Source organism: Vicugna pacos, chromosome 3 (assembly GCF_048564905.1).
Source record: "Vicugna pacos chromosome 3, VicPac4, whole genome shotgun sequence".
Classification (NCBI taxonomy): Eukaryota; Metazoa; Chordata; class Mammalia; order Artiodactyla; family Camelidae; genus Vicugna; species Vicugna pacos.
Window position 1 is genome coordinate 90,002,910 of NC_132989.1, and position 13,778 is coordinate 90,016,687.

The following is a 13,778-nucleotide window of genomic DNA, read 5'->3' on the forward strand; positions in this document are numbered from 1 at the left end:
CTTTTTAAAAGGGCCCTAATATGTGGTTATAATGATCAATTAAAGTAAATCATGTGCCTTCAAACGTAGAAACTGTTTTGTCCTTATGAGTTTTATTTACTCTTCTGTTGTCAGCGTTTTGTATTAAGTCCACAACTTACATACACACAGCAACAGCAAGTAAAACCCTGGAACTGGAGTTCTCTGGATGGTTTGTGAGAAATGGAATGAAATACCATCACCATGGGAATAAAAGATTTTGTTTTTTCCTTGCAGAAAGAATTTAACAATGACTGTAAGCTGAAGGAGAGGATAGAGGAAAACGGATACAATACCTATGCATCCTTTAACTGGCAGCACAATGGGAGGCAGATGTATGTGGCATTGAACGGAAAAGGAGCTCCCAGGAGAGGACAGAAAACACGAAGGAAAAACACCTCAGCTCATTTTCTTCCAATGGTGGTACACTCATAGAGGAAGGCATGTTTGTGGATGCAGTATAACCAAAGGCTCTTTTGCCAGGAATAGTTGGTGTTCTTCCTGAAGACAGTAGTCCAAAAGGCAAAGACACATGGCAGATGCCTGCTTGCTTGAAAGAAAGGAAGCTTTTGAAGGTTTTTGTACTCACTGCTGACATAGGATGTTCTCTTAATTAGTTCTGTGTCCTGCCTTGTAATCAAGATTATAGGCAGATCAAATTGGATGGAAGTTATTCCTAAGTGAACAATACTGTGGCTGAGTTTTTGGGTTAAGTTTTTGTTTATGTTTTTGTTTTTAACCTCTGAGATAGGAACTTAAAGGACACAGAACAATCTGTTGAATGATCTTCGGGAAAGTTATTTATGGAATACGAACTCATATCAAAGACTTTCATTGCTCATTCCAGCCTAATGAATCAATGAGCAGTAAGACACACAAGCATTTACTGGAAAGCACTTGGGTCATATCATATGCACAACCAAAGGAGCTTTGGGCGTGGCATCATGGAAGAATTGGATAGGATTAAAAAATATAAACACAGTAGTGTAAAACTGTTCTAACAAAACAAGTAGTATGGTATGCTTGTGCATTCTGCCTTCATCCCTTTCTATTTCTTTCTAAGTTATTTATTTAATAGGATGTTAAATATCTTTTGGGGTTTTAAAGAGTATCCTCAGCAGCTGCCCTCTGATTTACCTTTCCATTTTCTTCAGCACACCACATGCATGTTCATGACAAAGTGTTTTTAAAACTTGGCAAAACACTTCAAGAATAGGAGATGAGATCTGGGGAAAAAGTGTGTGAGCCCCGTATGCTATCAGTTGACTTCATCTGCACTTCTGCCGTAAGAACCATCAACAGTGACCATGACAACGCTATGGCATGGCTTGAGAGAGAGATGTCTGCCATCATTTAAACGCATACATCACTCTTAAGGCTTCCTTTCCTAAGAAGTAGACCGGAAGGCCAAATTCTTCTCTTTCAATACATCAGTGGGTCTCTAAGAATATACTAAAAGAGGAAAAATTAATTGTTAAATACATTTTAGTAGCCTAGACTCATTATTTGCTAATTTTTTGGCCATATGTCGCAGTGGCAAGTGATGAAGAGGCTGTCTGCATATGTAAGAACCCTTTATAAGTCTCAAATAGTGCATCTCCCCCAAAAGGAACTATCAAAAGAATTTGGTATGAAGTGCAACCCTCCCAGGGGCTTAAACTGAGCAAATATATTCTGGTATATGTGTAACCATATACTGAAAACTGTTCAAGCTGTATGATCTAGTCTTTACAAAACCAAATAAAACTTATTTTCTGTAAATTTAAAGAGCTTTGGAAGGTTCCACAATGTAACCTTCTTGAAATTCATTTTGTTAGAGCAGGTATAGAAAACAGTACATAAGAGTGTACCAGACATCATCACATTGTATTCCACTAAATAAATACATAAGCCTTATTTGCAGTGTCTGTAGTGATTTTAAAAAGTGTAGAAAAATACTATTTGTTCTAAATACTTTAAGTGATAACTATAAGATTATATTGATGCTGCAGTTTTATCGTCATATTTCTTGTTTTGAAAAGGTCTGTTTACTTTTATTGTTTGGACCCAGTATTTTGGTACAAAGGAAAGATTCACTAAATGAGTCTTTTATGAAAGTTTAACCCCTAGAAAGACTGGTGTCTTGTGATTCTCTCTTGTAACTTAATTGTGTTGATGCTTAACTAGCACTTCCAGTTAATCTGTTTCTTAATAAACTTTCCCATAAAGTAATCCCATAAAAGGTATGACCATATTTTTCTCATTCCTTAAAGAAGTTGAGATTTGAAAGAAAATGCATTTGATGCAGAGTGTTTTGGCTTTGGCTAAAGTTGCATCTCATGGTACTTGGCTTCCAACTTGCTTTTTGACAAATGGGATTCTAAAAATGTTTAATTTTGTGGTTGGAATCTGTATGTTAAAACTGAATTGGTAACTGAGTCTGAGAGCTATAATGTAACACATTCCTATCAGAACTAGGTATCTTTGTTCTTTTATTTTAAAATAATAATTGCACCTGACACATGAACATGGACCACCCACAACCAAAATTCAATGTTTGGTGAGACAAATATAGTATTAGATGACCATGGTAACAGCAAATAGGGCACAAACTGGGTTCGTATTTCACATAGCCATTTAGATTACCAAAGAGACTATGTGTAAACAGTCATCATTATAGTACTCAAAACACTAAAACAGCTTCTAGCAAAATGTATCAAAGCTTGCAGAAGCCAAAAATAGAAAACATCTCCCTCACCTCTCCCCCTGCCTCGCCCCCAAAACACACACATGGACAGAAATAAAGACAGAAACAGTTTGGTAAGAAGTAATGAAGTTCTCCTGCATTTAAAAATGGCATCTTTGCTTGATATTGAGATAGAATTCTGGTCCCCTTTGCAGCTGGATTGCGCTACTCAAGGAAAAGCAGTTCCAGTCCTGAATGTTGTATGTTTTTTTAAAAAATCGTGATTTGGGGAGCTCTGCCGCTGTGGGAAGCGTGGCCCCTGGCCATAATGTGTCAGCCACAAATGTGTGTCCATCTGAGTGTTGCTTTCAAGGAGACGCCTCCTAAAGATAGAGATTCCCTCCCTCCTCCCACCTTCCAAAAGGCTGAACAGTGTATAGTATGTTACATTTAAATAAATCAATAAACATGCTGGGAAAAGAAAGTAAGACTATTGTCCTCATTTGTTTTATTAGTCTAGAACTATACCTGCTAATAAAGAGAGAAGTTCATGTCTCGTGTGCTTGGCAGGATGTGGTTAAATGCCCCACAGCCGAAAACAACAACAACAGAAAAAAAAAATCACTCAAACATTTGTAAGGTTTCTTTAATGTTTTACATGTGTGAGTCAGCTATCCTTACTCTAATAACAACCAAATGCTTTTGATTTTTCCTAAGTATTCAGGTCCACCTCGTTTACACAGTGGATAAAGAAGGATGAATTGAAAACAAGGATGGCTTATGAAACAATGAAAGACTTTTGGAGGAAAGCCAGGAGGCTGCAAAATCTGATTCCAAGGGGATAGAGGAAACCAATGAGTTTGATTTGAAAAGTAGAGAGAAAAAAATACATAATAATGCAAGTTGGGTCCAGGTCCCAGGCAAGGTTATGGACACTATTTAAATAGGTCAGCATTAATCTGCACAGTTCTCATAATTTGGATGTTTGTTAATTTAGGTTTTATGATTATTCAGCAAAATACAAAATTTACCTTCGGTTTATTGGTGAAAGTTTTTTAGCTGGTCCAAACTTTGTTTGAATAAAGATATTTGTAAAAAGCCATGAAATATATCAGAGAAGATAGCTAGTGCATTAAAAGAAACACATTTACATACAAACAAGTATCACATTGACTAAGGCTTATTCTTGTTTATTTCACTAGATAGGACGTTTTCAACTTAAACTAAGCTGTAAGAAAAAAAAAAGGGGGTATTTTGGAAACATATTGGAAGGAAAAGGGCAATTCTGAGTTCCACCAGAGCTGGGACATGAAGCAAATAAAAAATCTGCTTCCTCTCAGGCACTCATTTCCTCTTACCTATGACTGGCTTTATTTGCTTGGCTACTGCTTGCCTCCAGTTTACTTTTTTCCAACTCCAAAGCCCAAAACCCCAAACCTCTTTTTCTCAAGATTCCAAAATGGAAACATGCAAGGTATGCCTCTTAGTGGCCAGCTTTGGATGAGATACCAATCTCTACAGCAATTAGTAGGACAAGGCATATGGGCGCTATCATTGGCCAAGCTTCAGTCACATGGTCACAGAGCTAGGAGGTGTCGATTTTGGCAGCCCACACAACTGGAACTGGTGAGAAAGAATGTACTAAGGAAAGGGTGGTGCTGGGCAGGTGCAAAAACAAAAACAGTTCTTAGCTACATCTATTTAAATGAGAATACTGACTTAATCTTTCTTTTCTCTTTTTTTTTGTGAATTCTAATTAACCTTCATCTTTTTCTTCAAATCAGAGAACTCTCAAGATTATTTTTTTAGGCATTTTTTTTAAAAGAAGGAGACTGTATTTGTTTTGTTTTCAATTAAAGCCAAGAGTAGGTCCCTGAATATAGGCATGCTCACTGTAATTCTGTAAACTTTGTAGAATGATCATTAAGATGAATGCAAGTTTTCACTGAATCAGAAGGTCGTCCTCATACTAAATATCAGTTATACCACAACATGACATTATAAGCATTTTTTTACGTTTATCCCAAGAGTATGTACTAGTATTTTCAAATGTATCAACATGAAGGGGAAAAAAATCTGAAACTTAAATAACATCTGTTTTTTAAAAATTGCAAAAGAAAAAAGAAAAAGAAAAAACTTGCTCTGTCTCTCACTGTGTCTTGTGTACATTCAATATGAGTCAAAAGAAAGCTTTATAACATGGATTTCTCTTTTCTTTTGCTGATTAGTAAATAATAAAACACAAAATGCCCTTGCAAGTGAATAGTCTACTGAAAACACCTTTATAAACACCATGTATTAGTTAAAATGGAATAATCACAATGAAACTAATGAGAACAAGGTAACTGGTCTCATCTCTAGGTGGCTAATGGAGACCATTTCCATGTAGCTGCTCCATCATGGCAGCTAAGGACAACAACCCCATACTCAAAGAGAAAAAGCACATGCCAACCATCTGTGCATGTGGCATGTATTATCTTATACGTTTTCATTATCCTCCACAAAAGAGCCTGTGTTCATTTTTCAGTATAGGCAGCTGCACCCTCTTGAGATGAGGACAGCAAGGGAAGAATCCAAACAGCCCATGTTCCTCATTACAACTGTAAATTGAACATGTGCCTTCATACAACTTAGTTAGTGACCCTAGAGGTAGAAGACCAACTACAGGAAGGCCTGAACCCTCCTAAAGTTTGGTTTTAATTACTTTATACACGTCTTAGATGCCTACATAATCTTACAATTTTTGAAATTACTCAGTGATCATTTCTGTGGTCAGTTTAAGCTGCTGACAGTGCAGATAGTCTCAGAGAGGTCTTTCAAGAATAGTATATCAAAAATCAGTATTTCATGAGGTATTATAAATAAAAAAAGAGACTACTTTTTATGATTACAGGAGATATTTGGGTTTGGGGAAACATACCAGTTGAACATTAAAAATATTTAAACATCTGGTATTAAACACAAGACTTTTCAATTATCATTTTTCCCAGACACATGATCAATATGTTTAGACACTAGTAATATTTAATATAGTATCTATAAAAATGATATTAAAATATCTGTTTTTAGGCAGCTTTCCAACTGAGAGAATAAAGGGAAACACTGTCAAATGGCACTGCAAATAAAGACACAAATAATATCTTTTCTGTTTTCCCGATAAATTGAAAATTGGATGTAAAATGCATTTTACAATGCAAGCTTACACTCATGTAGGAAGCAAATGAAACTAAATAGTATTTTTTTTAATACTAGTATTTTAAAGCCAGTATCCACAATCCTTCCTCTTCACCTTACTCTAGGAAAGTTCTGTATTCCATCCTCTATGATCTCCTAAGAAATAGTCAAATTATCATTATCTCAACTGCAACTGCTTATCCTTCTCTTTCTTCTCACTTTTGACTCCAAGTGATATTAAATAGCTATGTGAAATATATATCCTCATTAGACTCATAAGAAAAATACAGACTTTATTTAAACTTTAATACCCACTTCAGCTCCATCAAATGAGTAGAGACTCCATAATTAATGTGGGTAGAGACTGTTGGAGGCAATTAATATTGAGTTCCTGAGATTATTGTCACATTCTCCTTCTATGTTTTTTCAAAGTTAGATATTTCTTCATGCTTATAAATCTTCCTTAGTGATGAGATTAATGGTTCCTAACCATTTAAATTACCCATTACTACCACTGGGAAAAAATAAAAACAAAACATAAATACAAGTCCCAGTATCTTAGAATGTGGCCTTGTTAGGATATAGGGTCCTTGCAGCTGTAATTGTTGAGATGAGGTCAAACTGGAATAGGGTGGATTCCCTAATTCAGTATGACTGATGTCCCAATAAAAACAGGAAACCGGAACACAGACATACACACAGGGAGAGTGCCATATGAACATGAAGGCAGAGATTTAAGTGATAAGTCTACAAGCCAAGCACGCTTGCCAGCAAACCACCAGAAGCTGTTCCTCACAGCCCTGAGAAGGAATCAACTCTGCCAACGTCTTGATTTCAGACTTCTAGCCTTAGGCACAGTGAGATAATAAAATTCTGTTGTTTAATACACCCTGTTTGTGTACTTTGTTATGGTAGCCCTAGGGAACCAACACAGAGTCTGTGACTTAAGACCCATAGAACTCCTGGTTAGGATCTTGTCTGGTACATCTGGAATCATAAGGCTTTTGTGTCAATACAGCAGAATTGTTTGACACCAATCTTCGTATCAAGCAACTTCAACATACTCCTAAGCACTGTCACTGCCAAGCCCAAGATACGGTTTTTCTCAATAAATCTTTACTTAATTGACCCATAGATTTTTGTTGTATTCCCAGAATCATGTCACATTTTTCTCCAGAACTTTATTTTATAGTTTGCTTAATGACCCCAAACATGATAGAAATCAAATTACATCTGACCTGAGTCTCAATGTGCAATTTAGATGAGTATGGTGCAGGCCAATTTGGTGATGAATAGAAATCCTCCTGGGAGCCCTGATTATTTTAACTCTTGACCATCTCTGTTTACTAAAGGAACAACACAACAAAATCAAACTAGCACATACAAATATACACCTATTTATAGCCTCCATTAATTCCCTAATTTATAACAGTTTTTATGAATTAATACATCTCAATGATTATTTTTATTTCAAGAATATTTGGAATTAGACTATAAAGGTGACATGAGTATTAAATAATAAAATTGTCTAGTACACCAAGATTCATACATCAAAAAGCACATTGCTCAATTCAGAGTAGGACATCAGGAGACTAAATTTATGTCAATAGTATTCTTCATCTTAGAAATAAGACGTTCTCTTAATCAGTTTCTACCTCCTTCCAAGGCATCCTTTGATCAAAGTGACTTTCCATTCCATCCCATCAATAGTAGTTCATAGCAGAGGCAGCTACCTGGACTCATACACATTTATAATCCTAGCTTCCATCTTTTTAATCTTAATCTTCCCAGTAGAATTACAGAATAAACTTTTGAACCCAAATACATGACTGAATTGATTCCTATGATTCTAATGTGTTCAATCACAAGACTGGGTGGGTAAAAATGGTCCCTTTCTCTAGGATCTTTAGTAAATCCATCCAGAACCAATGATGTATAAAACAATGGAATGATTGTGTTATGTATCCCAAAACTACAAAGATATTTTCTAAATATCACATTTGCCAACACTTCTTTCCTGATTTGTTTATTCTTCCTTCTCTGATCATTTACTAGGGAAGCTAGTAATATCCAGGATCACTAACATGCTTTATCCTCCTTTCTTTACCATCTGAACTCCCATCTTCTTTTGTACATTAGTAAATAAACAAGCAAAGAGCTATTCAACAAAATAGACGTCTGCTACAGAAATAAAATCACTCTGGGATAACCCAATGCTAAATCAATGTTGTGTGTAACCACAGGAGCTCTTGACATTCAAAATATCACAGATTGTTTCTGGGACATAGCAGAGTTCTGATTTATTCAAGATTTGTCTCCAATATCAAATGCAGTAAATTAGTTGAAATTCAACTTTCACATCTTAATTTTTAAGTGATAAAGTTGAGGTTCATTTTCTTTCCTAGAACTCATGGCCAGGAAATGAATGCAGGTCTCCTTCTTCCAAAATCACTCTTCTATTACATGGGCACTTTACCAAAATAAAAAATAAAAATAAATTTTAAAAAATCAGAGTCACACCATTTATATAGCCCAGTATTTTTTTCAATTCTTTTCAGGAATATAATTCTAAGGATAATGAAGTGTTTTGTTTTAATGAAGTATCTCTCTTTATAGTTACTGTATTGGGAGGGATAGCATACACTTTTGAATCAGAGAGACCATTTTTAATCTAGCTCTGTCACTTTCTAGCAGTGTGAGCTTAGAAACATTAATTTAAGCTTATTTAAGATTAAAAATGAATGAACACAAAGCCTGGATAATAATTTCTAACACTTGGGACTGTAGTAAGGGTTGAATGTTACCTTATGAGTTAACTGTTTTGTAATAAATACTGGCAAGCAGCAAGTACTCAGTACATGTTGATTTTCTGCCTTCTTCTTGTGAACATTTATTAAAAACCTCCTAATATGCTAAAATAGTGACTGAGTCATCTTCAAAGTTCCTACATTTACTCAAGAGATTACTTCATTACACAGATTTCAGGCTCAATTTACATATACTTTCTTTCCTCCCAGAAAACCTTTCTCTGACCATTGACTAGACCATCAATGTATGTGAAAATCATGCTTCTCTCAGCACTGTGGATTACTGGGTTCTGGGCAAGCTCATGAGAAGGGACTTTGGTTTTGAACCACAATTTCCTTCCCTGGAAAGATGGGCTCTCTGAAGCATCAGAACAAAGGAGGCCAAGACAACATTAAAAAGAACCTAAGCATAGACATAACTTTTTTATTTCAGTTACGGAGATGACACTGTCTGTGGGAAGTTTGGTTTAAGAACCAAGAGGGACTGATGTTTTAAAATAGTCACTTAAAAGGAAGGGTACACACTTTGAGCATGAGCAGTTCTAGAAATGTATATATGTTTTAGCCTGGCAATGGTTTAGCAATATTTCAGGTTTTTTCCCCAACTAATACAAAGCCTCATTTTCATAGATAAGTGAAAGTGATCATTGTTAAACACACAAGGAAAAGGACACGAACACAAAAAAGGATAAAAATATCTTGCGTATTCTGCCCTGTGCAGCCACCTATCCTCTGATAAATTCTTAACCTTTGGGAAAATAAATTGGGAAATGAGAAAAAAATATGCCTCTCATCTTTATTTCCAAGACAACAATATATAGCTTTGGGAATTCTCCATAGTTAATGCATGGGGCACTGCCCAGATTCCCTTCTCAGGACCTAGGCACTCTTTCCGCAGCTGCCGGAAGCAAGTTGCACGCCCCCTGCTGTGGTAGCCATATCCAATGACAGCTCAATGTCAGGTATAGAAACCTTGTCCTCTTGCTTAACTGTGCATAATTCAATGGGGTCATTCCTTGTGGAATCAGTTGCAACATTTGTTGTGACTTTGTGTCAGATCAACTTTTTTCCCCTGCTGCCTAACCTTGCTTCCTTCACCCCTCACAAGTGTCCCAAGTGCACTCCCCAGTAAACTTTCTACATGCAAATCTCCATCACAGAGTCTGTTTCCTCTGGAACTAGACATAAGACATCCTGTATGTGCAGTTTGTATATTTTTAAGGTGGAGACTATTTGACAAAACTGTAACCAACCATCTACCCTTTCTTCTGAATGAATATTGCCTCAATTTTAACATGTTAGTTTAATAAGTCCAGTGGAGAAATCTAAGGACACACAACAATTTCCAGGAACCAAGTGATGAGAGAAGCAGCAGTTTTTAGGACTAGCTTGGAGAGACCCAACAGCACAGGAAAGTAAGAATGGGTTTCCCATCTAGTTCTAGGATGTAAACTAGAGGCACATGGGCACTAAGCTAAGTGCCCAAATCAGGCAGAGGCAAAATGGCTATTTGTCTAAAATCTTTCCTTTTTATTTTATGAGAGCCTATGTTTGACTGCTGTGGAAAATCTAAAAGTTAGAGAAGTACACTCAGACATTTCAAAAGAAACATTCCTAAATGTTTCCTTACAGGAAAAAAACTCATATAAAGGGTAAGTGAGAGATTTGAAGGTATATAAACTTTATTGTAAAAGAGTTAATTTCAATTTACCATGAGTGCAAAAAGCAAAGGATAATATTCTCAAAACTAGGAAAAGTTCCAGAGAAGCCCCTCCAAACAGTTTCTGGGACCCATCTAAGTATTTGTATTGTTGTAAAGAAATAACTGATAATAATTTACTATTATTTTTTCCAATGTTCTATGTTGAAATTCCATTACTGAGAACCTCAAATATCATTACCCAGGACAATTCCCTATTATTATGTTGGAAATGAAACTTAATTTTAGGTTTCCAGTTCCAAGTCCCAAGTGGGAACTAAATGTCACAGAACAAAATGTCATGCAATGAGATCGGATACTAAAATATGTGACAGTAACCAGATGTTTCCCTAACAATTACCGCACAGCAAAAGCCAGTCAAAGAAATGAGGTACAGCGCTTTTCACAAGTCAAAGGGCACTCCACACTGTTATTTAGCATGTTGATATTTGCTGGTTTATATTCTGATGAGCACACCCTGGTTGCCTCAGAAGCAATACAGAATAAAATACAAAGTATAATTATTTCTATTAAAGACGTTTTACAGAAATTGTTCAAGTAGGTCTCAAATAGGACAACTCATAGTATCAACAATATAATCCAGGTTCTCATTAAAATGTGATGTAGAAGGAAAGAGGTCCTTATTCTACTAAAAAATCTCATTGCCATCATCCCTGCCCTAGCATACTCCTATTAACTATTTTACCATCTGTGAGGCATGAGAAGAGGAAAAAGGAGAAGTAAAAACAGATCTGAGCTGAGACAGATATTCAGCTCAGAGAAGAAGAGGTGAAATTAGAGCTGACCAAGAACAAGACCACCACTCCCCTTCACTTTGGATACTATTTATGACCCAGATTCCACAGTCAGTCCTTGGATTGGTTCCTTAAAATCAGCATCACGTTGCAAATTTCAGGAAGCAAATGATTTGCTTTAGGACAGAAATCCCTTTAGTGACTTTTAACACTGAGGTAGATACAGTGGCCAGCAGTGAAACCAAAGATGAAAAATAGGAACATTCTTCAAGCCCAATGGAAATACTCAAATTTCCATGAGACAAGGTTAAATATTAGTTTAATATATTTATTCACTTAATGGGTTAGAGGAAATATTTTTTATAACCAACATCAGAAATAGATATAAGGATTATACAGCCTTTTGATGTAAAAATAAACTTAGATTAAAACAAGTCTTGGATGTGGTCACATGGTATAACTAACAGTTTGATCCAAGAAAATTTAGTGCATACTTAATTCACATTATATGTGCAATATTTCTTTCATGGAGGTTCTAAAATATTATATGAACTACTATATTTTTGTATTAATATGTATGAGTTTAACATAGGGTAGGCTAACAATTCTGGAAGTGTTTTAAGTTCTAAAATGTGCCCTTGAATTTTTTCGGAGACCTCACTCTGTTATATCTAAGATACCGCTGGGTGCCTAACGTACAATATATTACAGACAAGTAGTTGTTTTTTAAGTCTGAGTTTGCTAATCAATCTTAACAAATGAAAGTATACAATGTCCTTCTTTTCCTATTTTCACAAAAGTAATCTTTGGTGAGATGTGCATTTGTCTTCAGCAACCTCAGTATGCAGATGCACAAAACAAGTGATCGAGTCAACTAGAAGAGAAAAAAGCAACTATCCACCTCTATATAATTGTGTGCAAATTCCTATTTGGTACATTTGTTTCAACTGCTGCATGGCGTTCCGTTTTCTGAAGATACCACAATTTACCCATCCCCAAACTGTTGCACGTATAGGTTGTTTCTAAATTTTTATAACCACTGATATAGTAAACATCTCATACACATCCTTTGGTGTACAAGGGCAAAAGGTCTCTTCAGTGTGTATCTAGAGATGGCTCTAGGGTTTGAGCATCTGTGAGCTTTTGCACATATTGTCAAGTTGCCCTTTAAATGTCTCCAAAAGGAAATTTTTTAATTTTAACATGGTTTGTGTTTTCATGTCATTTTAAAGAAATTCTTCCCCATCTTAATGTTGTAAAGATTTCCTCTTATAATTATTTCTAGTTTTGAAAATTTCTTTCATATTTAGATTTTCAATTCATGTGAAATTTATTTTTGTTATAATGTAGGATATGGATAAAATTTTATTCTCTTCATTATGGATAGCCAATAATACCCCTCCCTACTTCCAGGTCCACCTCTCTCATATATATAGTATGACTTTATATATTTTTTATCCAAACCAAAAAGGTTTTGAAATTGGAAGGGGCATTATCAATAATTATGCTTGGACAACAGGCCTAAGTACCAGAAATAGTTCCAGGCAAACTGACGGGAAAAATGACTACAGTCATTTTAATCATAAATCAAATTCGTGTGTGGTACTATTTTTTGGCTACTTAGTTTCCTCTGTTAAAACTTTTGTCTGTTCCTATAGCTACAACACAGAGTTGTAATGATTAAAGGTTTATAATGTAAGACAGTTTCAGGCAAGTTTTAACAAAATTTTAAGGAAGATAAAATCTGCAGCACGTAAAACTGAGAAAGATTACTATGCAGCATATATCAAGAACTCTTAAAAATTTCTAAGAAAATAAAACAAAAAGAGATGACTTCATATCCATCAAATTAAGAAAAACTGGAAATTCTGGTAACACCGAGAGTTGGAGAAGAGTTGGTGAAATGGAGAATCTCATGGACTGCTGGTCACTCAGCAGACAGAGGGGAAAAAAGAGATCTATTGAACTTCTTCATCAAAAATATTCCAAGGTGCCTTGTAGCCCTTTCTATTTCTATATGAATTTTCAGATTATCTTGTTCCTCTAAAAACTACTTGGGTTTCTCTGAATGGTTTTTCTGCTCTTAACTGGATATATCACAGCTTGCTTGCGTAGGAGAGTAACAACAAATTTAAATTATGGGTAATGTTGCTTTACTGCACCAAGGGACAAGTATGCCATAGAATATTTGGTGTCAGGACAGCCTTAGCAGAAAGACGCTAGGGGAAGAGCGTTGAGTGTTGTGATTGAAGGAGCGCAGCTGCCTCAAGTTGTCCTCTAACCTCACAATGCTCTTTATTTAAAATTTGTAAACTTTCATTTTCAGATACTTGTAGATTCACATACTGTTGTAAAAATTAGTACAGATAGCTACTGGGTACTCTTCACCTAGTATTTCCTCAATGGTACTATCTTGCCAAAGTATAGTACAAATATCACAACCAGGATATTGGGATTGATAGAGTCAACATAGAGAATATTTTCACTGCCACATGCATTCCCCCATCTTGCCCTTTTACAGCCACACGCGTTTTTCTCATCCCCACTCCTTCCTTAACAATAGCAACCACTAATCTTTTTTATTTCTATAATTTTGTCATTTCAAGAAAGTTATATCATGAAATCATACAGCATGTAAACTTTTGGAAGGGGAGGAGACA

General features: G+C 35.7%; 1 protein-coding gene and 1 long non-coding RNA gene across 3 annotated transcripts in view; one reads left to right on the forward strand and one right to left on the reverse strand.

Moving 5' to 3' along the window:
- FGF10 (fibroblast growth factor 10) overlaps positions 1 to 3,171 on the forward strand; it is a 76,829-nt gene extending 73,658 nt beyond the window's left edge. For both annotated transcript variants that reach the window (XM_006207704.4, XM_015242118.3), the window contains one exon: positions 256 to 3,171. In XM_006207704.4, the coding sequence (XP_006207766.1) occupies positions 256 to 453 (198 nt within the window). In that variant the 3' untranslated portion in view covers positions 454 to 3,171. The remainder of the gene's footprint in view (positions 1 to 255) is intronic.
- The window catches only part of LOC140695698 (uncharacterized), a 331,090-nt gene that overhangs the window by 17,499 nt on the left and 299,813 nt on the right, over positions 1 to 13,778 (reverse strand). The gene's annotated exons all lie outside the window — the stretch shown is intronic.